Source organism: Phaethon aethereus, assembly GCF_964289735.1.
Source record: "Phaethon aethereus genome assembly, chromosome: 2".
Lineage (NCBI taxonomy): Eukaryota > Metazoa > Chordata > Aves > Phaethontiformes > Phaethontidae > Phaethon > Phaethon aethereus.
In genome coordinates, this window is record NC_138582.1 from 60,520,606 (window position 1) to 60,544,411 (window position 23,806).

General features: G+C 41.4%; 1 protein-coding gene across 2 annotated transcripts; it reads left to right on the forward strand.

Annotated features, from left to right (window-relative positions):
• Positions 1–1,928: 1,928 nt before the first annotated feature.
• On the forward strand, positions 1,929–22,692 carry RNMT (RNA guanine-7 methyltransferase; the record flags this gene model as incomplete). Of its 2 annotated transcripts, none has more annotated exons than XM_082014664.1 (10): positions 1,929–2,162; positions 4,383–4,515; positions 6,000–6,122; positions 7,382–7,497; positions 9,459–9,640; positions 10,218–10,382; positions 11,544–11,661; positions 17,856–17,957; positions 20,444–20,477; positions 22,360–22,692. In XM_082014664.1, the coding sequence occupies 10 exons, from the start codon at positions 1,929–1,931 to the stop codon at positions 22,395–22,397; spliced, it is 1,245 nt and encodes a 414-aa protein (XP_081870790.1). In that variant the 3' UTR covers positions 22,398–22,692. The 2 variants fall into 2 exon arrangements, with proteins under 2 accessions (XP_081870790.1, XP_081870791.1); XM_082014665.1 differs by having other exon boundaries at positions 1,929–2,159.
• Between the last annotated feature and the right edge of the window lie 1,114 nt (positions 22,693–23,806).

Consider the following 23,806-nt stretch of genomic DNA (forward strand, 5'->3'; position numbering starts at 1 on the left):
TAGGGCAACGTGCAGCAGCACCCGTCCCCACCATCACCTTGAGGCCCGGCGGGGCCCGATTGCGCAGGCGCGTACCCCACCCCGCCGCGCGGCCTTCTGGGGCTCGTAGTCCCCTCCTTCAGCGGGCCGAGCCCCATCACGTTTTACGCGTGCGCAGGGCAGTGTTACACCCCCCCCCCCCTCCTTCCCCCTCCTCCCTCGGACGTGACGCCACCACTCCTGCCGCCGTGCTGGGGGACGTGGACGTCACTTCCACAAACAGGATGGCGGAACGCTGGGCTGGGTGAGTGCCGCGCGCCTTCCCGGGCGGTAGGGCCGCAAGGCGCGGGGCGCGCGAGGCGGCGGTGCGGAGCGCGTCCCGCCGCGCACTGGAGGCGGGCCGCGGGCCCTCGGCCTCGCGAGCAGCTGGAGTGGGCGGGGCCGAGCGGGGGGTGGGGGGGCCGGGCGCGCGGGAGGCTGCGCTGCGCCACCGGTCGTCGCCAATCGGCTGCGGCCGCGCCGGGGCTCCTGGGTGGTGTCGCGGCGGCGCGGGCTTTGTTCGTCGTTGCGGTGGGCGTGCCTCGGCGGGCTCCGGCGTCCCTGGAAAGTGCCCGCTCGCCCGCCTGCCGGAGCCAGTGCCTGCCGGCTTCGGGAGGCGTTCCCTCCCTCTGCGCAGCCCCCCGTGACGCAGCTATGAGCCTTCGGGGCCCTGGCCGTTAACGGTGCGGCGAGCCGCAGCGTCTGTCGCTTCTTTGCGCTTCCTCCGCCGCGAGCGCAGTCCCATTCCCCGTTCCCCCGGCGTTAGGAGGTCAACGGCTTTTCTGCCGAAGGAGCTGGCCCTGGGGTTGCCGTCGCTGGTTCTGAAATTCTGAGCGGTTCTGAATTTAGGCCTTAAAAGCGTCCGGTAAAGCGCTTGAAGCAGCCGAGCGAGGGAAAATGAGAAAGGGTGTGCTGCTTCGGAGGCGTGGGTTAGGTGCTGCCCCGCAGCGCAAGAGTTATTTCCCTAAGTCGTGCTTGGAGGCCGCCTGGTTGGTGGAAAGCTGTGCTGGGGTCTCTGCATAGGGGTCCACTGAACGGGTGTGTTTTGGCCTTCGTTAAGAGACTGGAGCCTGGATACAGCGGAGCGTGCATGGGTTTTGTTAGACTGAAATAGGCCACTGTTTTAGAACAGGAGTTGCCAAATAATTCTCTTCTATGTCTTATTAAAAAGTAGGAGCACACCTTCCTGGCGATGGTGCAGAGAAGGCTGGGATGTGCTGTAGAGTAAATGAGCTTTATGGCAGTGATTTGCTGTCCTACAGAATGCATAGATATTTGTGAAGTGAAGATACAGAAATGCAATTACAGCTGAATAATCCTAGTTTTAGTGAAACTTGAGACATAGTGGATATTCTTGGCAAACTTGAAAATCCACAACTGATATGAAAAGTTGCTCTTAAAAAATACCTTGATTTTTTTTTTTGTTTGAGGACATCCATTTGTAAGCATATCACACTAAGTAGTGAATTTACTAATTGGAGGGACTCTGACCGCTTGTGTTTCTAAATATAAAGTGATTTAAGGATTCCTTTCTATGGGGAGGTGAAAAGGGAGACTACAGGCTCAAAAACAATAACATTTTGCAGTTGAATCAGTAAAGATAGCTAAGAAAGACTGAAATGTGAGAAGTAAAGTTTTATCTTAATTTGATCTTATTATAATGAGAGTACTTTGAAATTCCACATCTTCTGCTATCTTTAATAAATAACTAATCAAATTTGAAGACTATATGTTGTCTAGGGCAAAGGCATGTTATTTTTTTTAGAATGCCAGTAATATGATTGAAAGTCATGACTGTAACCAGAAATAAGTGAAATTCAATACTGAAAATAGTTGGTGGTTTGTGGTTTTTTTCCCCCCCCTGTAGATTTCCATTCTGATCAACGGATAAAGGGATTAACCTGTGAAAAATGGCTGATCTAACCAAGATAGACGAACAGGAAGTAGAGAAGAGTTTGGATGAAGAAGTGGAGAAAACACCTCTTACTTTAGAGGCAGATTCAGGTATCAGTTGGGAAGGCGATAGTTCAACTTCAGGTACAGTGCACTCCACTGAAAATGAAAAAGAAGTTGATAGTGTTAATCAGGATGGCAGAGCAAAAAGGAAGAATGTAGATCCTGAAGATGAACCACCTAAGAAAGTAGTGAGTATCATTTACTTTGAACTATGTTCAAATCCTTGTTTCAAAGCCTTAGCTCAATAAAGGATTGAAAATACTTATGCTAAACATATGTGAACCAGCACAAAACATCAAATGTCAAAAGTTTGTGAGTAGCTTCCTAGCAAAGTGCAGAAGGTATGATGGGTTTAACGGAAGAGAAAGATGGCTAGTAATTAGAATGTTACGAAAACTGATCTCAGCACATGCTTAGTCTAATTCTAAGATTATAGTTCCATTGTCTTATCTGGTAACAATCTGGTAGTGTAGGGTTTGCTGGCATTAGTCTGAGTCCCATATCTTGAGTTGATAAGTTTTCTATGTTTTTATCTTGTGTGTTAGTATAGTTCTGTGCATGGGAGGTTCTTCCATAAGATAATTTTGTCCTTTAATTTCCTCAATAAGGTATTGTATAATTTAGAAAACTCTATAAACTGCATCCTTTGTGATATAATCTCAGTATGATTTGATAGCAAAGTGAAGTACTGAAAGGTTTACAGATGTGGGTTTTTTTTAAGACTGCAGGAGTAGCAGAAAATATTTGTCCTTTTAACTGGGAGGGTGAAAAGAGTAGTGTTTTATATGACGCTGTCTATTATTATGTATGAGCTTGTACGAACTGATGCTGTAATACCCAGTCTAATTTTGAACTTTTGGGATATTTGAGTATAATTTGAAAACATCTTTGACCTGATGTTTTGTTTCTCTGTTCAGAATTTTTCCAGGATGTTAATTTATGGCTAAGAAATCTGCTAAAATAAAGGGTGCCCTTTGTTGTGGTAGAAACATTATTAACCTTTTAATCTTTTTAATAAGGTAATTCTGGAGTACTGTTTAGGTGGACAAGAAATACATTATTTTTGCATAGCTTAAGGGTGTAGAGAGGTGATTGCATTGAATGCAGCTGCCAGCATCTAGATGTTATTGCTGACAGCTGTTGCAGCAGCTGAGATGCATTAATTGATTGTATGAATATGTCCCCTACAGTTGTCAAAGTCAGCCATTCTAGCTTGCGTCACCTTCAGTGGCCATTCAGGGAGCCATCTGTGCTTAGCCTAAAAAAGGCTAGAAGTGGTAAAAATACTTGTTAGTATCAGTTAGATGGATGTGGTGATAAACAGATGATGGGGCCTTAGAAATTTCAGACAAGAATGTCTGTGTTCATTCTGAAGGTTACCAAAATTATATGAAATGCTGAAGAATTCATGTAGTATACTAAAGTCACTCAAACCTGCTTTTCTCTTGAGGAACTGCTGTTTAAATAATAAGATATTGGGATGACTCTTGTAGTCAACTGTTGGGAATGCTTTTAATAGCTGTGTGAATTCATACTGGCTGGGGCTTTGGCATGTTTGTGGATTTTAACTGAGAATCCTTCATTCTGGTTTGTACTGTTATTTCAAAAACTTTTGTGCCTCACAGAATTTGTGTTGGTTCTCCTTGTTCTATTACTTTGTATTTTATTTATAATTTGTTCTAGTTTCATGTATATAACTGAAGATTCTTTTCAAGGTGAAGGGATTTTAGGAGCATAATATCTGGATGTCGACTGCTTCTTTGTGTCACATGGGACAGAAATCTCTTGGAGTATTCACAGTTAAGGCTAAAACAGACATTTCTACAGCTAACTGTTAAGTGTTAAATGGGATACTGTTGTCAAATCATTACTGTCATTTCCTTAACATGGTCTGTTTGAAGCTCTGGCAGTGGGATCATCCACTTAGGGACTAGCAACATCAGCTAGTTGGTGCTTTGGTTACATGGGCAGTTTATACATTTCTGTTACATGTAAACGCTGAATTTCTGAAGCAGAATTTTTGAAGACGTTTAAAGTTCCTGGAGAAGGAACATCCTCTTCTTCAATCCCAGGTTTAAGGGGAATGAAACTGATTCTTTGAGAGTGGTGAGAGTATAGAGAACTGAAAGTTAAGTATTTCTGTGAAGGAAAGATCCTGGGCATCATCCATCAGAAATTACTTGGACCAGCTGAAATGGGGATTAAGGGACTTGTCTCTGTGGTAACTGAAGTACTGATGTGAGTACTAGGACAGATACGGGAAATGTCTTTATATATATAATGATGGTGCTCTTCATAGTATTACTTGTTTACTTTCTTAAATGCTCAAACTGAACACAGGTCTTTTGATTAAATTAAAAAGTAATAGAATTCACTGCTCAAGTCTGTTCCTTCCCTTGTTTCTATAGCATGAGACAGGCCATGGGCAAGCTGTAGCTGCACATTATAATGAACTTCAAGAAGTTGGATTGGAGAAACGTAGCCAGTCTCGCATATTCTACCTCCGAAACTTTAATAATTGGACAAAGAGTGTCCTCATTGGTGAGCTTCCTTAATTGATTGCTTAGGCTTTAATAAAATGTAACTAATTTTTGTATCAAAATGTAATTTATTTTCCCTGCTTTCTGATGTTAATTATGGCACTTTGTCTCTTAATGCATAGTAAATTTTTCAAGTGAAATAAAATATCTATATTTATTTTTATTTTGAATCTTTGTGATAGTGTTTTATATTGTTGGAGTGCCAAATATGTGCCAAAGTTTTAAAGATCAACTGATCTGAGAAATAGAGAAAGTTCATCCTGGAAACTGTTGTTCTTCATGACATTTTTAAAGAGAAGGTTACAGCTTTAAATCATAAAGAATCTATCTCCTCTTGTTATTTAAATCTATCTCAAATAATTTCATAGCCATTTTTACCAAAGCAGTGTGTCCTTAGGTCTAGATTAAGCAGTTCTGTAGGAAACTTGAACACATGACTATTTTCTGTATTAGCCATAGTCAACAGTTTAAAAAGATGAAAAACTAGAGGATGTAGTTTTTTAAGAATCAGCAGCTTTTTATAAAAGGCAAAGTCTGCTATCCCACAAATTAATTCCAAAGTGAGGAAACAAAACCATCAGATATCTCCAAACAAAGAAAAGAATTACTGGCAGACCACCACAGATTCATGAAGAGGGACCCATGCCAGGAGTTGTTGGCACCATTTGTCTTAACCATGCAGCTTTTTGTTGTGTTGTATCAGAGCACTTAGAAGCAATATTTAGGTTTATATAAAGACTTTCCTGGAGCCTGTGTTGAAGCTTTTCAGTCATGATGAATTTCAGTAGTGTGGCATTATAGCAGTTGTATCCAAACATATTTCATGTCTCTTACTGTGAAGAAAAGTTGCTAGCATGCTGATATGTTTTGCATAATACGCCAACATCAGTCACAGCAGAGATAATCTAGGCAGAGTGGAGTCAGAAGAGAAAATTGGTATATGTAGGGTAAAAAGACAGCAAACAAGTAGCTCATGTTACTGCAGAGGCCTAGGAGAGTGGAGAACATTATGCATTTTTGTAATGTGACAGCAAGGAAAAGTTGTGGCTGTTGCCTTGAACTGGCTTTTACTCTTTTGCAAAAGGCTTTCCTGTACTTCCAAATAGCATCTGCCTTCATTATAATGGTAATGAAAGGGAATTCTGTTTCCCCGCTCGGGCACGAGGTGGTTGTTTACCAATGTGCAGTTTTGCCTTTGTCCGCCAGGGAAACAGTTCAGAGCCCCAGTCACATTACATGCAAAGCACATTAAGCACAGAAATTACTCCTTACCTTCTCCATAGTTTTAAAAGTTTGTGGTAGCTTTCATCGTTAGTGCTTTCTAGAAAAAGAGATTTAAGTCTGTAATGTTAAGACAACTTACAGGTAAAGTAAGTTTTGAGATGTTTTAAAATCCTCAAACCCTTTTGGTCCTTTAGGGATCTCTGTACAATACAAGTGAATTAGAGAGACCTGTATATGTGTTTTCTCTTTTTATTTTTCTAGGTGAATTTATAGACCGGGTACGACAGAAGAAAAATGATATAACTGTTTTGGATCTAGGATGTGGCAAAGGTGGAGACTTACTGAAATGGAAAAAAGGCAGAATTAAAAAACTTGTCTGTACTGGTAAGAAGACGCAGTATTTTTCTAGGGAATTATATCAGTGTTTTATGGGAAAAACAAGCACATCTCCAGTCTTTTATTATTTCCTTTTTTAGTAAGCCTAAGAATGCAGTGATATACTTTATGTCAGAAAGTCTTGTTTTGTCTTTTAACCTGAAGACATCAACTTGATTGCCAGCATAAATGTAAGAACCCTTGATTTTCTGTGTAATGAGCTTTCAGTTCAACTCCTAAATAAAAACTGCTATCAGTAAAGAAATGCACAATTATCACAGGTTGTCTTGGGCAAAGTGTAACACTGGGGAAAAGACTGACATTTTGTATTTTATGTATTTTCTCCCACATCTCATCTCTTGTAGTGTTTTTAACTGTTCTGGAAATAGGCATATAACAGTTACATTAAAAAATAAAAAAATCAAACAAACCCCACATTGGCCCGATTAAATAATTTTTTTATTTAAGCAGTTTGCTTAGATGTTGGGAAGGGGATACCATCTTCCTTTCTCCCAAAAAGCATGCCAAGGATAATCAGAGGAAGCATTACTTAACTTCTAATTTAACAGATAGTAAAATTTCATAAAACTCCCTTTAGTGGGAATTCTTCTGGGTACTCTACATTTTACAGTTCTTTCTTGCCTTTCTTTTTCTGTTGGCAGTCTTCAAATACAGTTAATGAATTTGCTTACAAAGTTCTTATGTAAATTTATTGCATATTGTTTTAATATAATTCAGTGAAACTATGTCTGAAAGAAAGAGCCTTAAGAATAAAATACAACAATTCTCATGATGCAACATCAGCATATATCACAAATAATTGCATTTCAACAATTTCTATATTTATAAGAAGATGAAGAGCTTCCAGTACTGTTGGAAAACTCTAGGAGCTGAACTGTTTTAGCTAATGCATACCAGATGCTTCATGCTAACAGCACTTGGTATCAATCACCTCAATCACCTAGTATCCATTGCTTGAAATTTTGGAGGCTTGCTTTGGACTTTTCAGGATGGAAGCTTTCTGAAATCTTTAGATTACAACTTTTGTTTGAAATAAAGACTGAAAAAGAGAAAGTTATAATCCCAAACACCTCCTGCAAATTAAATTACTTCTCTACACACTGGAAATAAAAGTGTTTGTTCCCATCAAAGTGTAACTGAAGATGAACTTCTATCCCTGATGTAATGGATGTGCTGTGTTCAGTGATCATTCCAGTTTTCTTGTCTGGGGAGCAGTTTACACACTTTTTTTTTTTTAATTTCTCTAGATATTGCTGACATTTCTGTGCAACAGTGCAAGCAGAGATATGAAGACATGAGAGCCCGATGTCGTTATAATGAACGTATTTTTGATGCAGAATTTATACAAGCAGATAGTACCAAGGTACAGTCCCTATGCTTTGTAATATTTTTGAGATTTAACATTTGTGTGTTAAGCAAGTATAGGGAGTGATGCTAGTGCTGTAATGTTTAGGGCATGTATATTTTTGAGATCAGACTGTTGTATTGTCAGGAGAATCAACCGTACAGGTTACTGAGACGTAGTTAAATGTGTTTTGTTACTGTTTTATGGTGTAGCATTCTTGAAGCCTGAATGTCTTTTTCGGATAATAAATCTGATTTCAGTTTCTTTCTCTTGAGAAGAGGAAGGGAATGATTACACCTGGAGTTCTGGGAGCCAGCATGGAATGTTGCAAACTATCCTGGTGAATTTTTTTTATGCTGGAATGAATAAGGAACATTTTCTGATCTGACTTGTACATTTTGCTTATCCCAGTATTTTTATATAATATAATATATAAATATATATATAATATATATAATACGTATCTTCAAAACTTGCGTGATAGAGCAGATTTCGTAGACTGTCTGGAGGCGATATTGATTACATCGCTGAGGCTTAGGAGGTAGTCTTGTAACGAGCACTGCTTCTGCTTCCTAGAAATACAGGCTGAGAGTGCCCTGCTGATGCAGGCTGAGGGACAGAGCCTATCTGCTTCCAGCCTACATGTGGGAAGGATGAAACTCTTCTTCCCAGCCTTGCAGGAAGGGTTGTTGGCTTGAATTCTTGGTTGCCTCCCCTTCTTCTGAGGAATACAGTCTGTTGCAGGTTCCAGGTCATCTCTCTCAGTTCTAAATTACAGTCAGGGGAAAGAGGAGGGAGCCTTGACTTGGAGACAAAGGGATATTTTCACAATGCTATCACAGCTCAGTCTTATCTACACGTGTATTTTCTGTTGCACGCTCTGTTCTGTCTGTCCAGGGACTCCCTGACTTTGTATTGCTATCATCTATGTTGTATATAATGCAAAATCTCTTTCTCACAGCTTGTCCAACTATGCCCACCTTTGTTTCTCACAGCTTGTCCAACTACGCTTACCTTTGTTTCTCAGTTTCCTGTATCTCTCTCTCTCAAAATGTGGAGAGGGAGTAAATGAACAGATAAATGTGAAGTGTGCATTTTTGCCTTGCCACATACGGAATGTTGACAGTATGTGGCATGAACTGGTAGAGAATGAAAGCGAGTGGGTGGATGGGAAGTCTGGGAGAGAAGAGAAACTCAGGTAGAACTGTTCAGTATGATATATTTTAAGTACGGAGTGCATATCATGGGCCTTGTGCTCCAGTGTTATTTATAGTGCTTTACTAGGTTGTATAAAAGAAGCCTGATCAAGAAGAGTTAGAGAACTGCTGAGCACAGGGTCAAACTGTGGCAAACTTTCACCTGACAAATTTCAAGTGCTCCAAGCTCTCCAGAGTTACTGGTTACTTGGTCTGGGGTGCGGAGGAGTATGTTGGTACACATGTACGTATGTGTGTGAGAATACAGACAAATACAACTTGGTGGACAGGCAATTTGCCATATTTAAAACAACCCCTTCTCCTCTCAATTACATGTTTAATGCATCAGTTCTCATTACAGAAACCTAGTAAACTGAAAATTACTTTAATTATAGTAATTGCTTCCAGCTGAATGGTGGCTGGTTATAAACCTTCAGCAGTAAAGTATCTCTGGAAAAGATTAGGTAACTAATAGTGGGTTTTGGCCTTTCAGGTGTAGTGGTGCTACCTGACAACACGAAAAAAATTTGAGGACATGATAACTTTGAAATGCATATGTGTATTCTTGTTGTTCACAAATATTATGTATCGTTTTCTGTGTAGTAGAGGACTTTTTACTCTTACTTTTTTCGTCATGTTCCTGTTGAACTTGTGAAGGAGTTGGGGCTGAAAGGAAAAACTTCAAAGAATTATGGAAGTAGCATGATTTGTTGGAAGATTTAAGTGAATAATTGTTTTTTCTGTAGCTTTTTTTGCATTTTTTTTCTTTTAAATCTATTTCAGGATCTCTTGTCTTCCAAATACAATGATCCAGATATACGCTTTGACATTTGCAGCTGTCAGTTTGTTTACCATTACTCATTTGAAACATATGAGCAGGCTGACATGATGCTTAAAAACGCTTGTGGGAACCTTGCTCCTGGCGGGTATTTCATTGGCACAACTCCAAATAGCTTTGAACTTGTGTAAGTACTTTTACATTCTGTTAGCCTTTCAAAAGGCTGTGAGGCATTGTTAAGTGATAGTCATTCTTACTGTGCTCTGATATGTTTGTGCAAACAAAAGCAAGTTTTTTGCAACAATTGTGGATTCTGGTCAGGAAAATCTCAGTCAGGAACTTGACTCAAACAAGTAAACCTGTACTAATCCTTGTTTCTTGCAAACATGGCTCTCCTGGTATAGAGTATAGATCTTCATACATAAACACTCTGTAGTGACTTAAATAGTGGCAAAGTAGTGACAGCCTGGGGAGTAACTGTGAGGGTTTTGCTGTGGTTGTTCCAAGAAGCCTGACTTGTCCATGTAGACACTGTCTAGGTTAAAGGTTAATTTTCTAGGTCCATTTAGTCCTTGGCATGTTGTATAGGAATGATGAAATGTTAAAACCTAACATGCTTCTCTTCATTTCACTGTTGCATTGCCCTATTAGATAAGGGAGGTGGGAAACTACAGAGATCGTTGAATGCTGTAGTACTGGGAGTTTTCTCTGCCTGTTAAATTAAAAACTGGTCACTTAATGTTTGTTTATATCTCATTTTATAGAAAGCGACTTGAAGCTTCAGAAACAAATTCATTTGGGAATGAAGTGTATAGTGTAAAATTTGAAAAGAAGGGAGAATATCCCTTGTTTGGTTGCAAGTATGATTTCCACTTGGAAGAAGTTGTTGATGTCCCAGAGTTCTTGGTTTACTTTCCATTACTGGAAGAGTAAGTTAAGTTTTGAATTCATTATACAATGAAAGCTGTGAAACATGATAAGCATTTGTTTAGCTTGTATGTCATTGCATAATACTTGCAGAAAATTGTATTTTGGCTTTCTTACTATATTTTTCAGTTCACATTTGGAGCAACAACAAAAAATGAAGAAGAGTTTTGTTGCATTTCCATCCACAACTGTCATCTGTCCATTGCACTCAGTTGAAGGTGCTCTGGTCAGAAGCTGTGAAGACTTAAACTAGGTCTCACACGAGAATGTATCTAATATGTTGGATCTGTCAGCAAACCTTTAATGCTGTCTTCTTTTTATTATTTAATCTTAACTTTTTTTGGGGAGGTTCATTCTACCTTTCTTCTTCAGCAAGCCTTTATGGATATCCTGTTCACCATGGTGCCTCTGTCTTGTCCTCTCCAACTTTCTTTGGATGTTTGTAGGATTTTTCCTACAACTTATTTTTTCTTCCTCTAAATCTTCTTCATCTGTGAGCATACATTTTGCTGTTACCTCTGTGTGAATTCAGATTTGCCTTTCCCAACCTGTCTCCTGAGGTACAGACAAATGTTTCCATGTTGGGGTTTTTCCTGCCACTCAAGCTCAGTGTGGTTGTTAAACAGTGTGGTTGTTAAACAATATTAAGCTTCCCCTTCAAACCTGTATATTTTCACACACTTCATTTGTAGTTCTCGGTGAAAAATACCAGCATCTGACATCTGTAACTCCAGCATTGTATGACCGCAGTGTCTACATATAACTGAGATGTAAGGCACTAAATCTAGTAGAAAGAGGGTCTGTAAATATATCTGTAATATCTGATGTGACAGGGTGATGATACTGCAGGAAAAATAGCAGAGTCTATCTGGAAGTTCAAATGGAACTTAATTCTTTGTGTTGGGAGAAGAGACGTTTTTCTATTAAAATGTTTGTAAATTACTTCTGTGTAAATTTTTGTGGTCCTAATTAAAAAAAAGTGCCCTTTGTGGTGGTGGTGGGGGTGCAGCTTTTTTCACCTAGCTTTTACTAAAAAAAGAATTCTAGAAGGAGTGTAATCCTAGTGAATACCATAAGATGTCACTGTGGCTTAAAATTGTTCCTTTGAAAATAAAACTACAATAATTTTGTGGCTTCCCTAATTAAGCTTATTATTTTGATAGAATGGCGAAGCAGCATGGTATGAAATTAGTCTACAAAATGACATTTCGGGAATTCTATGAAGAAAAAATCAAGAATGAAGAGCATAAAATGCTGTTAAGGAGAATGCAGGCCTTGGAGGTAAATATGGAGTTAACTTGTTTCATTTAAATAGCATTTTGCATCTTCTTGATTATTTGTGCAATAATTGAAATTCCTATTGTGAACATTGTGCTAATAATTAAGGGCTACCGATAGAAAAACTAAACTTCTGTGGCTGGAAGTGTGACTGGGGGGGGTGATCTTGACTGGCTGCCAGACACCCACCAACCTGCTCCTGGTTGCCTCTTCCCAAGAGGATAGGGGGAGAAAATAAGAAAATCTTGTGGGTCAGGATAAAGACAGGGAGATTGCTTAGCAATTACCATCACAGACAAAACAGACTAAATTAGGAGAAGATTAATTTACTTTATTATCAATAATAAAAAAAAAGTAGGATGGTGAGAAACAAAGACAAATCTAATAACACCTTTGCTCCACCCACTGCTGGTTCCTAGGCTCAAGTTTACTCCTTCTCTCCTGACCTTTCTACCTCCTCTCCCTGCTCAGCAGCACAGGAGGATGCGGAATGGGGATTGTGGTCAGTCCATAACACTTTGTCTCTGCGGCTCCTTCTTCCCCACACTTTTCCCCTGCTCCAGCATGGGTTCCTCCCATGGACTACAGTCCATCATAAACTGCATGCATTCTCTCCATGGGGTACAGTCCTTCAGGAACAGACTGCTCCAGTGTGGGTTGGTTCTTCACGGGGTTGCAGCTCCTGCCAGAAAACTTGCTCCTGGTTGGGCTCTTCTCCACAGGCTGCAGCGGGACAGCCTGGATCACCACAGCCCTCTCCAGGGACTGCAGGGGAGTCTCTTCTCCAGTGCCTGGAGCACCTCCTTCGCCTCCTTCTTCTCTGGCCTTGATGACTGCAGGGTAGTTTCACATTTTTCTTCTCTCAGCTGTTGAGCAAGGTTTTTTTTTGCTTTCTTAAATACGTTTTCCCAGAGGAGCCTGACTCATGCCCTGTGGTGACTTCGTTGGAGCTGGTGGAACTGTCAGTGTCTGGGACAGCCCCATCCTCTCCTCATGGAGGCCACTTGTGCAGCCCCCCGCTGCCATCACCTGGGCACCAGCACCCAATAGAGTGATTCAGTTTTGTATATAAAATTTCAATTTTGAGGCAAGTTTTCATTTTTACCAAGTAGTAAGCAGAAGCACAAAAATTATGCCTGGTGTCAGATAGTGGTAACCGTAACCCATTTCTTCCTCAGCAGATAGAGATTAAAAGCTGGATCTTTGTGCAAGGAATACTGTTTGAAGAGGCAGAAAGTAATCTTTGTAGGAATAAAAGGACAGGCTGTGTTTGTAGAGGAAAATGGTACTTCACTGTAAGAGAGCTTATGCTTTTACCCAATGTTTTTGCTTTTTTATCCTCAAGCTCTTATCCTGGATGACTTTAGCAGCTTCAGAGAAGCCATCTCTGAGGCTTTGGTTTTACTCACAGTTCTCTCAGCTTCCCTCCTTGCTCAAACAGTAGAATTTTTCAGCATAAAACTATGAACTCAAGTATTTGGTGACTTACTAAACTGAGTTACATGGGCTGCAAATGAACTTGATTATCCCTGTTAACTCTGAAAGAGACAGTACTTTGTATGAGCTCATATTGCCAGTAGCATGGTGAAGCAGCCTTTGACATACCAGCTTTGTTCGCAGTCGCTGAGGTGAGCAGCTCCAGTGCCAGCACGACCTGCAGCGCTCTAGCATGGTGCACAGTGGGGGTTCCTGAACCAGGGGAACCTCTGAGGGAGCTGAGAGAGCTGCCAGTAGCTCCCACAGCAGCTGATGAGACCTGGATGTGGCCAGGAGCAAGGGCGGCCAAGCTCTGCCCTCCACCTCCTACCCCCCATATAAAAGAAGCCCTTGGGGGAGCGCAGGCAACCAGAAGTGCTGCAACCAGGGTGGGCAAACAGGGCACGGCGTGTCAGCCAGGGTGTGCGCAGCAGTTTGCATGGCAGTTCATGCAGAAGGGCATGCAGAAGGGCGCTGAAGCTCTGCCAGGTGGACCAGGGAGCAATGGTATCCACCCAGCAGAAAGCCATGGCCTCTGTAAGCTCTGCACCCCCCACGACTGACGCAGCTTCCCAGACAGCTCCAGTGGAAGCACGCTGGCACCCAGGTGCCAGGCTGCAGGCTGTGCCCTGCTCTCACTCCAGTATCGGCAGGCAGGAGTGAGCACACCTGTGGGAGGTGCACCCCGGTAGAGGAACTCCTCCGCTTAGTGACAGAGCTCGGCGAGGAGGTGACTCGGTTGAGTATCAGGCAGTGTGCGAGAGGGAGAGACGCCTGGCATTACACCCTGCCTTCCCTGGGACAGGACCAACAGGCAGACAGGATGCGTGACACGGAGGCGTCCCTATCCTCTCTCCATCCGGCTGAACGCAGGGACTCAAGGGGCAGGGGGAAATGGTGCCAAGTTCCTGCCTGGTGCAGCAGGCGCATCTCCTCTGTGACTACCCCACCTTCCCAGGTGCCCTTGCAGAGTAGGTATGAGGCTCTGCAAGTGGAACCGAACAGTAAGGAGGACGATGGTTCACGTAGCCTGGAGGTGCTGCCAAGGTTAAGTTGGCCTGTGTTCTGTATCAAAACTGCTTCCATAAAGAAAAAAAGAGGGGTCTTTGTCATAGGGAACAGAAGGCCCAATGTGCAGACTGGACTTACTTCTTAAGGAAGTCTGCTGCCTCCCTGGGGCCTGGGTTAAAGATGTGAAGAGAAAGCTTCCTACCCTGGTATGGCCCTTGGCTTACTATCCACTAATTGATTTTTCAGGTAGGAAGCGATGAAATTGCAACAAGAAGTCTGAGGGCAATCAAGAGAGACTTCAGGGCCTTGAGATGACTGGTTAAGGGATGAGGAGCACAAGCAGTGCTCTCTTCTATCCTTCCAGTCACAGGGAATGATGAAGGAAGAAGTAGGAAGAGCCATCAAATCAGTACCGGGCTCTGAGCTTGGTGTCACCAGCGGAATTTGGGAATTTTTGACCATGGATCTGTTTACATGACACCAGGCCTGCTGGCAACAGGCGGGGTACACACCTGTCTCAAAGGGATCCTTGCAGAGGAGTTGGCAGGGCTCTGTGAAAGAACTTTAAACTGGATTTGAAGGGGAATGGAATCTCTTGCTAGAGATAAGCCTGGGGGCAGCACACCAATGTTTGAGGAACGGTGTGCTAATGAGGTCCTTCAGTCTGCTGTCTCAGCGGAGGCAGGGGATGGAGATCCATACAGCAGCAAAGATGTGAGGGTTATTGATGTGTTAGAAACCACAGAAGCACCTGAGAATGGTCATGTAGGAATTAAGTTTTCTACCCCGAAAAAGAGGTGGCGGGATCAATAGCTCTACTGAAGCACATCTACACCAATGCATGCAGCATGGGCAACAAACAGGAGGAGCTGGAAGCCATTGTGCAGCAGGGAAATTATGGCATCGTTGCCATTATGGAAACATGGTGGGATGACCCGCACAACTGGTGTGCTGCAGTGGATGGCTATAAACTCTTCAGAAGGGATAGGCAGGGAAGGAGAGGCAGTGAGGTAGCCCTGTGTGTTTAAGGAGTGTTTTGGTTGTCTAGAGCTTAATGACAGTGACAACAGGGTTGAGTGTTCAGGGATAAGAATCAAGGGGAAGACCAGCAAGGCAGATATCATGGTGGGAGGCTGTTATAGACCACACAACGAGGACAAAGAGGCAGATGAAATATTCTATAAGCAGCTGGGAGAAGTCTCACAATCGCTAGGCCTTGTTCTCGTGGGGGACTTCAATTTACCAGATGTCTGTTGGAAATAACAGTACAGCAGAGAGGAAACAGTATAGGAGGTTCCTGGAGTGTGTGGAAGATAACTTCCTGACACAGCCTGTGAGTGAGCCAGCTAGGGAAGGTGCCCCGCTGGACCTGTTGTTTGCAAACAGAGAAGGACTGGGGTGTTATGTGATGGCTGGAGGCAGTCTTGGGCACAGCGATCCTGAAATGATAGTTTTTGATTCTTGGAGAAGTAAGAAGGGGTATCAGCAGAACTGCTACCTTGGACTTTGTCCTGTTTAGGAGCCTGGTTGACAGGGTCCCTTGGGAGGCAGTCCTGAAGAGCAAAGGTGTCCAGGAAGGCTGGACATTCCTCAAGAAGGAAACCTTAAAGGCAAGGAGCAGGCTGTCTCCATGTGCCAAAAGACGAGCTGTTGGGGAAGAAGACTGGCCTGGGTGAACAGAAAGCTTCAGCTGGAACTCAGGAATAAAAGGAAAGTTTATGACTTTTGGAAGAAGGGGCAGGCAACTCAAGAAGACTACAAGGATGTTGCAAGCTTATGCAGGGAGAAAAATAGAAGGGCCAAAGCCCAACTAAAACTTGAGATGGCTACTGATGTGAAAGACAGGAAAAAGATGTTTTTTAAATACATTAGCAAGAAAAGGAGAGCTAAGGAGAATCTCCATCCTTTATTGGATGCAGGGGAAAATAGAGACAAAGGATGAAGAAAAGGCCGAGTTGCTAAATACCTTTTTTGCCTCAGTGTTTAATGGTAAGACTAGTTGTTCACTGGGTACCCATCCCCCTGAGCTGGAAAACAGGGATGGGGAGCAGAATGAAGCCACTGTAATCCAAGGAGAAATGGTTAGTGACCCACTACACCACTTAGACACACACAAATCTATGGGGCTGGATGGGATCCACCTAAGGGTGCTCAGGGAGCTGGCAGAAGTGTTCACCAAGCCACTTTCAGTCATGTATCAGCAATCTTGGCTAACCGGGGAGGTCCCAGTTGACTGGAAGTGAGCAAATGTGACGCCCATCTACAAGAAGGGCCAGAAGGAGCATCTGGGGAACTGCAGGCCTGTCAGCCTGACCTTGGTGCCAGAGAAGGTCATGGAACAGATCATCTTGAGTGCTCTCACGTGGCACGTACAGGACAACCAGGTGATCAGGCCCAGTCAGTGTGTGTTTATGAAAGGCAGGTCCTGCTTGACTAACATCAACTTCTACAACAAGGTGACCGGCTTAGTGGATGAGGGAGAGGCTGTGGTTGTTGTTTACCTGGACTTTAGTAAAGCCTTTGACACCGTTTCCCACAGCATTCTCCTGGAGAAACTGGCTGCTCATGGCTTGGACAGGAGTACTCTTTGCTGGGTAAAAAAACCTGTCTGGATGTCTGGGCCCAGAGAGTGGTGGTGAATGGAGTTAAATCCCGTTGGTGGCCAGTCACAAGCAGTGTTCCCCAGGGCTCAGTGTTGGGGCCAGTCTTGTTCAATATCTTTATCGATGATCTGGATGAGGGGATCGAGTGCTCCCTCAGGAAGTTTGCAGATGACACCAAGTTGGGTGGGAGTGTTGATCTGCTGGAGGGTAGGAGGGCTCTGCAGAGGGATCTGGACAGGCTGGCTGAATGGGCCAAGGCCAGTTGTATGAGGTTCAAGAAGGCTAGGTGCTGGGTCCTGCACTTGGGTCACAGCAACCCCATGCAACGCTACAGGCTTGGGGAGGAGTGGCTGGAGAGCTGCCTGGCGGGAAAGGACCTGGTGGTCCTGGTTGACAGCCAACTGAATATGAGCCAGCAGTGTGCCCAGGCAGCCGGTAGCATCCTGGCCTGTATCAGAAATAGTGTGGCCAGCAGGAGTAGGGAAATGATTGTCCCCCTATACTTGTCACTGGTGAGGCCGTACCTTGAATCCTGTGTTTAGTTTTGAGTTGCCACAAGAAAGTCATTGAAGTGCTGGAGCGTGTCCAAAGAATTGAGAACTGCATTGTTAATACAGACCATTATGCAGTAACTGGGATCCTTTGTAGGTGTATATTAGTTTTGATGAATCAGTTGTATGCTTCTGTTATAGCTCCTCTGTGTTATTCAAGCGTTAAGCATTCTGCTTGCAATCTTACACTTGCTCATTTCTTAGTACTTCTGCTTAAGAGATGCTCATTTGTTCAGTTGCTGCTCTAAAAGAGGGTATGTCTACATAATACTCATAATGAGCTGCACAAGGACAGCAATTTTTATAGTTGTTTCCCCTCTTTTGCAGACATAAGGCTAAAAGTTAATTTATAAATCCTGGGTGTTGGATTTTGTGGGAAGTAGGGAATATCAGACCTGATCTTATATGCTATGAAGGAGACGTCTAAATTTAAGATCCTCTTAATAATTACTGACCTCTGTTCTGGGCTCTTTTGTGACAAACCCTTGATTGATGTGATTAATTTATCTTCCTATGTAATTAATATTTTTTCTTTTTTTTTTTATATGTTCTCCAGCCATATTCTACACTTGGTGATTCCAGGCTTGTTTCTGATAAACCTGATGATTATGAACATGCGAAAGAATTCATCAAAGATGGCAAGGCAAAGTTACCATTGGTAAGTTCCTTCTTGCATCACTAGAGCAAATGGTGTCTGAAATTGAGGTCCTGATCTTTTGGACACGTGGTGCCTTCTTCATTTCAGCTGCAATGAAACTGATATGAATGTCTCTGTGAATGTGCAAAATCTTAGAGCTGCAGAGCTGAGGAGTTCATCTAATCTGTAGCCCGTACTCAAAGAGTCAAATTCACTTAATTTGGTAACTATTAAGAAATTTGTAACAATGCAAAAGGGAAAGGATATTTTGCCATCTTCCTTGGCAGCTGTTCTAACATAATTTGAAGAGTTTTCTTATTTTCCTGGATCTTCACACTACTGATTTAAAGCTTTTGTTTTCTTCTTTCAATCCTCTGGCAGGAGAGTTGAAAACTTTCTTCATAATACTGCATGTATTTGAAATCTTAGACATTGTTTTTTCTATTGCCTTTTTGAGTGAAGAAGATTCAACTCGCTTATTGGCCGATTCTATTAAAGTTCAAAAAATAGCATTTACAGAAATCTGCTGTGCCTCTTTTTTTTAACAGAGCTTCTAGAATTAGACTAGTTCTATGTGCATAAAACTAAGTCCATATATTTCCGCCCTCAATTTTATTAAATATGATATCCTGTTCACATCTGGAATGAAAATAAACTTTCTTTGTGATGATCATAGTCTTACCTTGTACAAAACTTGGTCTGCTGTCCTGTCATATATCTTCTGCATTTCTCTTCTTTTGGCAGCTTGATTTATGACTTCAGAAATAAAAGAATACTGAACCATCTTTAATGAAGGTCATATTACATTTTAGATCAGTGGTCCAATTAAATATGGTTTTTTCTGGTTCTAGTCCTGTCTTCTAATGGACATGCTACCTTTCTGAGCTTGCTGCCTTTCTCATGTTTTTATAAAGGTTTTTCTTTCTTCCCTTGTCCTAGCAGTACATGACAACGTTGGAGTTGTCTGCAGCTGGTCCCCTCCCAGCCTTTCATAATTCTGTGTTGGTCTCAGAGTTGGGTGCATGATGGACAGGAGCCTGCACAGCTGCTGTTCTTGGGAATTAAGCAGGAGGACAGGCAATGTCTGCTGTCATTTTTCTCCAGGGACTGCTGCCATTTGACTATTGCCTCTACATCTGTAGCCAGGCTAGCTATTCAGAGTAGCATATAGCTGTGTGTTTGCTTCCATCTCTGCATTTGGGGAGTCAGGCTGGATAGAAACTTTGCAAAGGCTTGGTTTAACCTGACTATTCATGATGTATGGTTCCTGATAAGCAACATCGGCTCTTTCAGTCTGAACTTCAGGTCTTTTTTAGGTCTCGAGGCTCTTTGACAAGAGAGAATCGAAATTGGAGACCAGTTTGAGTAAAGGTTGTAGTTTTAGTAAAATCATATGCAGTTACTGATAGATGGCATCCTTTTCAGTATCATAGAAATAGCATGAAGCTGGTTAGCTTGACGTTGTTCCGCTTGGATTTTTCTTTTTTTAAAATCATTAGTTTATTTATCATTCATGTTCTGAATTCTTGAAGATTTATTCCTTATACTGGATATATAAAAATCCTACATCAAGAAGGAAAAGAAACTTGCTCTCTGTATTTGAAATTAAAAATTTTAAAAATGCTTCTTTTAAGAAATAAGCTTAAGAACATGAGACTGATCAAATCAGACCAAAGACTTCTTTTGCCAGGTGCTGTGTCACCTGGCAAAGGAGAAATCTGCTTGAACAAGCCTTTTTTCCCTAGCATTTTAAAAGATTAATCATTTGGTCAGGATTGGTCAGTGGGTAGCATGTGGGCTAAATCATGCCCCCAGTGAGGACTCACTGGAAGTGGATGGAGTGGGCAGAGGAGAAAACCCAGCTAGTTGTTGTTACCTCATGCTTCTTAATTTGTAGAGTAAATGGCAGCAGCTTTTTACTTGTGCATTTGCCCTGCTTTCACGTGAAAGGCTGAGCTAGTATGTTTCCTAGGCTGCAAGGCAGGCTGTTTTTTTACAATGTGTAAGCTGGTTTGGGAGTTAGTCTCTTGCAAATAAGAGTTTTTGTGGGCTGCAGGGAGATGCTAGGTGGAGGCACGCAGTATTCCTGGGGAAGGTGGCAGCACTGTGATATGGGATCTCTTCTTGACTTCTGCACAAGTGTTGGGCATCTTGGGCTGGAGAGCAGCTTGAGCCCAGGTCAAGTCACGCTGATGTGTGGTAGTGGACCCAGCATGCTCTGTGTTGCAGAGGCATCCAGCCCAACAGACTGTTGGCCCATTCTCCTATACCTGTGTAATTTAGGTGTGTTCCATTATCTGGGGTGTTCCAGTTCCCTACCGTCCTAGTTATTGGAGTTACAAGTATCTGTGGTCTACAGTAATACTCTTCTAGTCCCTAGATAGCAAGCCAATGTGGGTGGTTGGAAGTTGATCTGTGAAAGTTTGATTATCCTGAGTTAAATCGGTGTTTTATTGTTTCCTTCTTTTTTGTTGAAACTGCTTTTGTGGTTTTTTGTCCCCTTCTAGGGAACCTTGAGTAAATCAGAATGGGAAGCAACAAGTAAGTATTGTTTCGAAAACTCAATATTGACTGACTGACTGCTATGTAAACTGTGTAAAATAGCCTGTTGGTTATGGAAGAAATTCCAAATTTTAAATATAAGAACATTTTATTATATGTGTTATTCAAATGCCTGTGTATAGATTATGGAGTGCACACAGCTCAAGGAATTGGGAGGAAAATGATAAAATGGGTTGAAATTTTGCTTTATTTAAGTAGCTTCTCACACACAAACTTTTGGGCTAAAAGAGTTTGAGGAAGCCTTACTTAGGATATATGAAAAGAGTATGCTACTGTTAAAGGATTATTTTACTAGTGCTAGAGGATTAAATACTATACTTCTGTTTGGTACACTTGGACATTATACTGTCATCAGTCAACTAGAAAACTCCAGGTGGGACAAACATTCATCAAAAACAATACAAATCTGTTTTGGGCAGATGGGGGTTGAAGCTTTACTCTTTGCCTGTAGCGATACATGTTTCAGGAAGCAGCAATTAAAGCATGGATTGTGCAGAGGCATTTGAATGTTTTATAAAGGGAGGAGAAAAAAGTCAGTGCCTCAGACACCAAAAAGGATACACTATTGTTAAATATGTTTTGAGATTTTGTGAGCCTGTGCCATGGAAGACTTTTGACATAATTTTTTTCCGATGTTGAGTTTAATAAAACTCATATATGAGACAGTGAGAATTCTAAGAATAAAAATTGATTCCCAGAGAGATTATTACTAACCTTTGTGTAACTGCAGCCAACCAGCGTTTGCATTTTTGCAGACCATTATACTGGTTGTGTTAGTAGTTTAAAACCAAAAAATGCTGTTCAATTCATGAATGAAAAAATCTTAAGGTGTTTGCTTTTGTAAATTATTATCTATTTTTTAAATATATGAATCATAAGGTAGACATTCATTCCAGCAATGTACAAGTATTATGCAAGGTATTAATCTAATTGAGAGGGGCTTTTTATACCTTTGAAAGTTCATTGATGACTGTATTTTCCAAGTAGTCTCTTTTTTCAGGGAGATTTGGAGCACAGAGCTTCTGATATTTAGGGTATAAGCACAGCTTGCTTGTTACATGGAACTTGACTTTGCTTATCAATGAAGCTTGTCTTGAAAGATTTGCAGTGTAGCTATGGCACCTCACCCATTAACATGAAAGCTGAATTCAAATGGAAATCCATAAATGTTGAATTAGAGTCACGGTCTCAAGAAACTGGTTTAACTTACCTGTCTGGTATGAAGCATAAGAATTTCTGACATAACTGGCATTGATTGTATGCCAAGGAAGTATTTCCGAAGGGTGCTGGTGTGGCCTGTATGAGTATTTATTTCTAGAATCATACTGTTCTGGAGTTGAGAAAATGCCATCTGGCATTTGTAAATATTTCTTCTTTGTCCATGGTATTTTAAAAGAGTAAAATGAGTAATTTTGTACCATGAGTTTATTCACTTTTTAATTAAAAGTTATGTTGATCATTTCACCCTTAATTGTCCACTACTGTGTGTATGAAGGAGTCTTTAAACTTAGTTGCATATGATGTTTTATGTACCAGTGAATGTTAATTATGTGTAGAATGGCATAGTAATTTATGAATTATATTCACATTTCAGTAATATTGTTAACTGAAGTTAGTGTTGCATTAACATGTATTTTAAATATTTTGCTTTTGTGCATTCTTAGCTCTATTGTGAAAACATGTCTAAAACTATGCTGGAATTGAATGCTAGAGTTAATCATTGGGAAACCATAGCAATTTTTGTCATTTCAGTAACCTACTAACAGGTTGTTTGGGCAGAGTATCAACCTGTTTACATTTTGAAAACTTAATTGAGTATCAGAGGAAGCTGAAACTTTAAATACTCAATTTTCTTTTTTAGGTATTTACTTGGTGTTTGCATTTGAGAAGCAACTGTGAAAGTTCACGTACTGGATGCAGCAAGAAGAGATCATATCCATGTGCAAGTTGGAATGGTCAGAAATCCATTGTGGCAACTATTTTTTTATTTTTTAATTATCAGAAGTGTGCAGGACACTACCAAAACCTAGAGCAAGCTCATGATTCTGAGTTACATTGCCTGTCTGTGACAGATGGACTTGTGTGTGTATATATAAGAAGGATTCTGAACTAGTCTTTTTAAGCATTTGTAAGCAATCTGCATGCTTTCAAAACTCATGTTTGAACTTGACACAGCTTCATGTTAGAAATAAATGTTGTGTTAGTAGAAGTATGTTTGTGGTTACAAGCCTGACCCTGCATTTTCTAAAGTTGATGGAAAAATGACTTCAATGGTGCAGAATGAGGGCCTAACTATTGTACTGCAGAGCTCAGTTAATTCATCATGAGATATATTCAGACGTATAGGGTATGTCTACATTGCATGCAGAGCCAAGTGGCAAATAATATCTGAGTCAGTTTGAGTACCTCTGTGCTGTGCTCAAGCCTGCAGTGTAAATCTACCTTAGTGGTATTCAAAGTGTAGTTTACATGGTAAAGTCCCATGATGTTCTTGGTTTTTGTGCTTGCTGACATGTAGTGTCACTTCATGGTGCTTTCAAGATTAAATGAGTTTGTTCTGTATAAAACTGCTCTGAAAGAACTGAATTTCTAAAGTTTTAAACCTTTATGTCATTTTTCCAAATATGACTATGTGGTAATCAATAACAGCTGCTGAATTTGGATTACTGAACATTTTCTATTGTATTAAAGACTCTCCTGACTTTCTGGTAGTTTTAATGTCTCCTGAAACTTACTAGACAGACCTTAGGATGTGTTTCTCACTTGTTTAATAAAATTCCAAATGGACTCGTCAGAAGAATGAGCTCTTGGTGGTGATGGGGACCTCTTGCAGTCATTACGACATTGGGAACATGGTCACGTACTGGATTGTGAACTAAAAGGGGAGCCTGTATAACATTTGAGGATACTAGAAGTTTACTCTGGGAGGGAGAGCTGTGTATGTGGGTGCACGCCCTGGTACATGTGGATAACAATCCCCAAATTAGAGCCAAGTATTTTGTTTGGGAATGTTACCAGTGGACAGAACTGTGCCCAACTACCATCTTAACTGCCCGTCAGTCTCTTAGAGCTGGCTTAGGGATTTCTGACATGGTGTTTGCTTTGCTTTCCACATGCTTGTAGCCACCTATTACTGAGAGGGTGTGGGTACTTCATGTTTTTTCTCTCCCTTCTTGGGCTAACAGTGGCTGTTTGTTGCTGTTGCCTAGTATAGTTTACATAGAGATGAAATGATAAAATGTTGATGCTACATAAATATTTTGAAAAGTTATAATTAACCAAGAAAAGAAAAGTTCTGTTACAAAGTT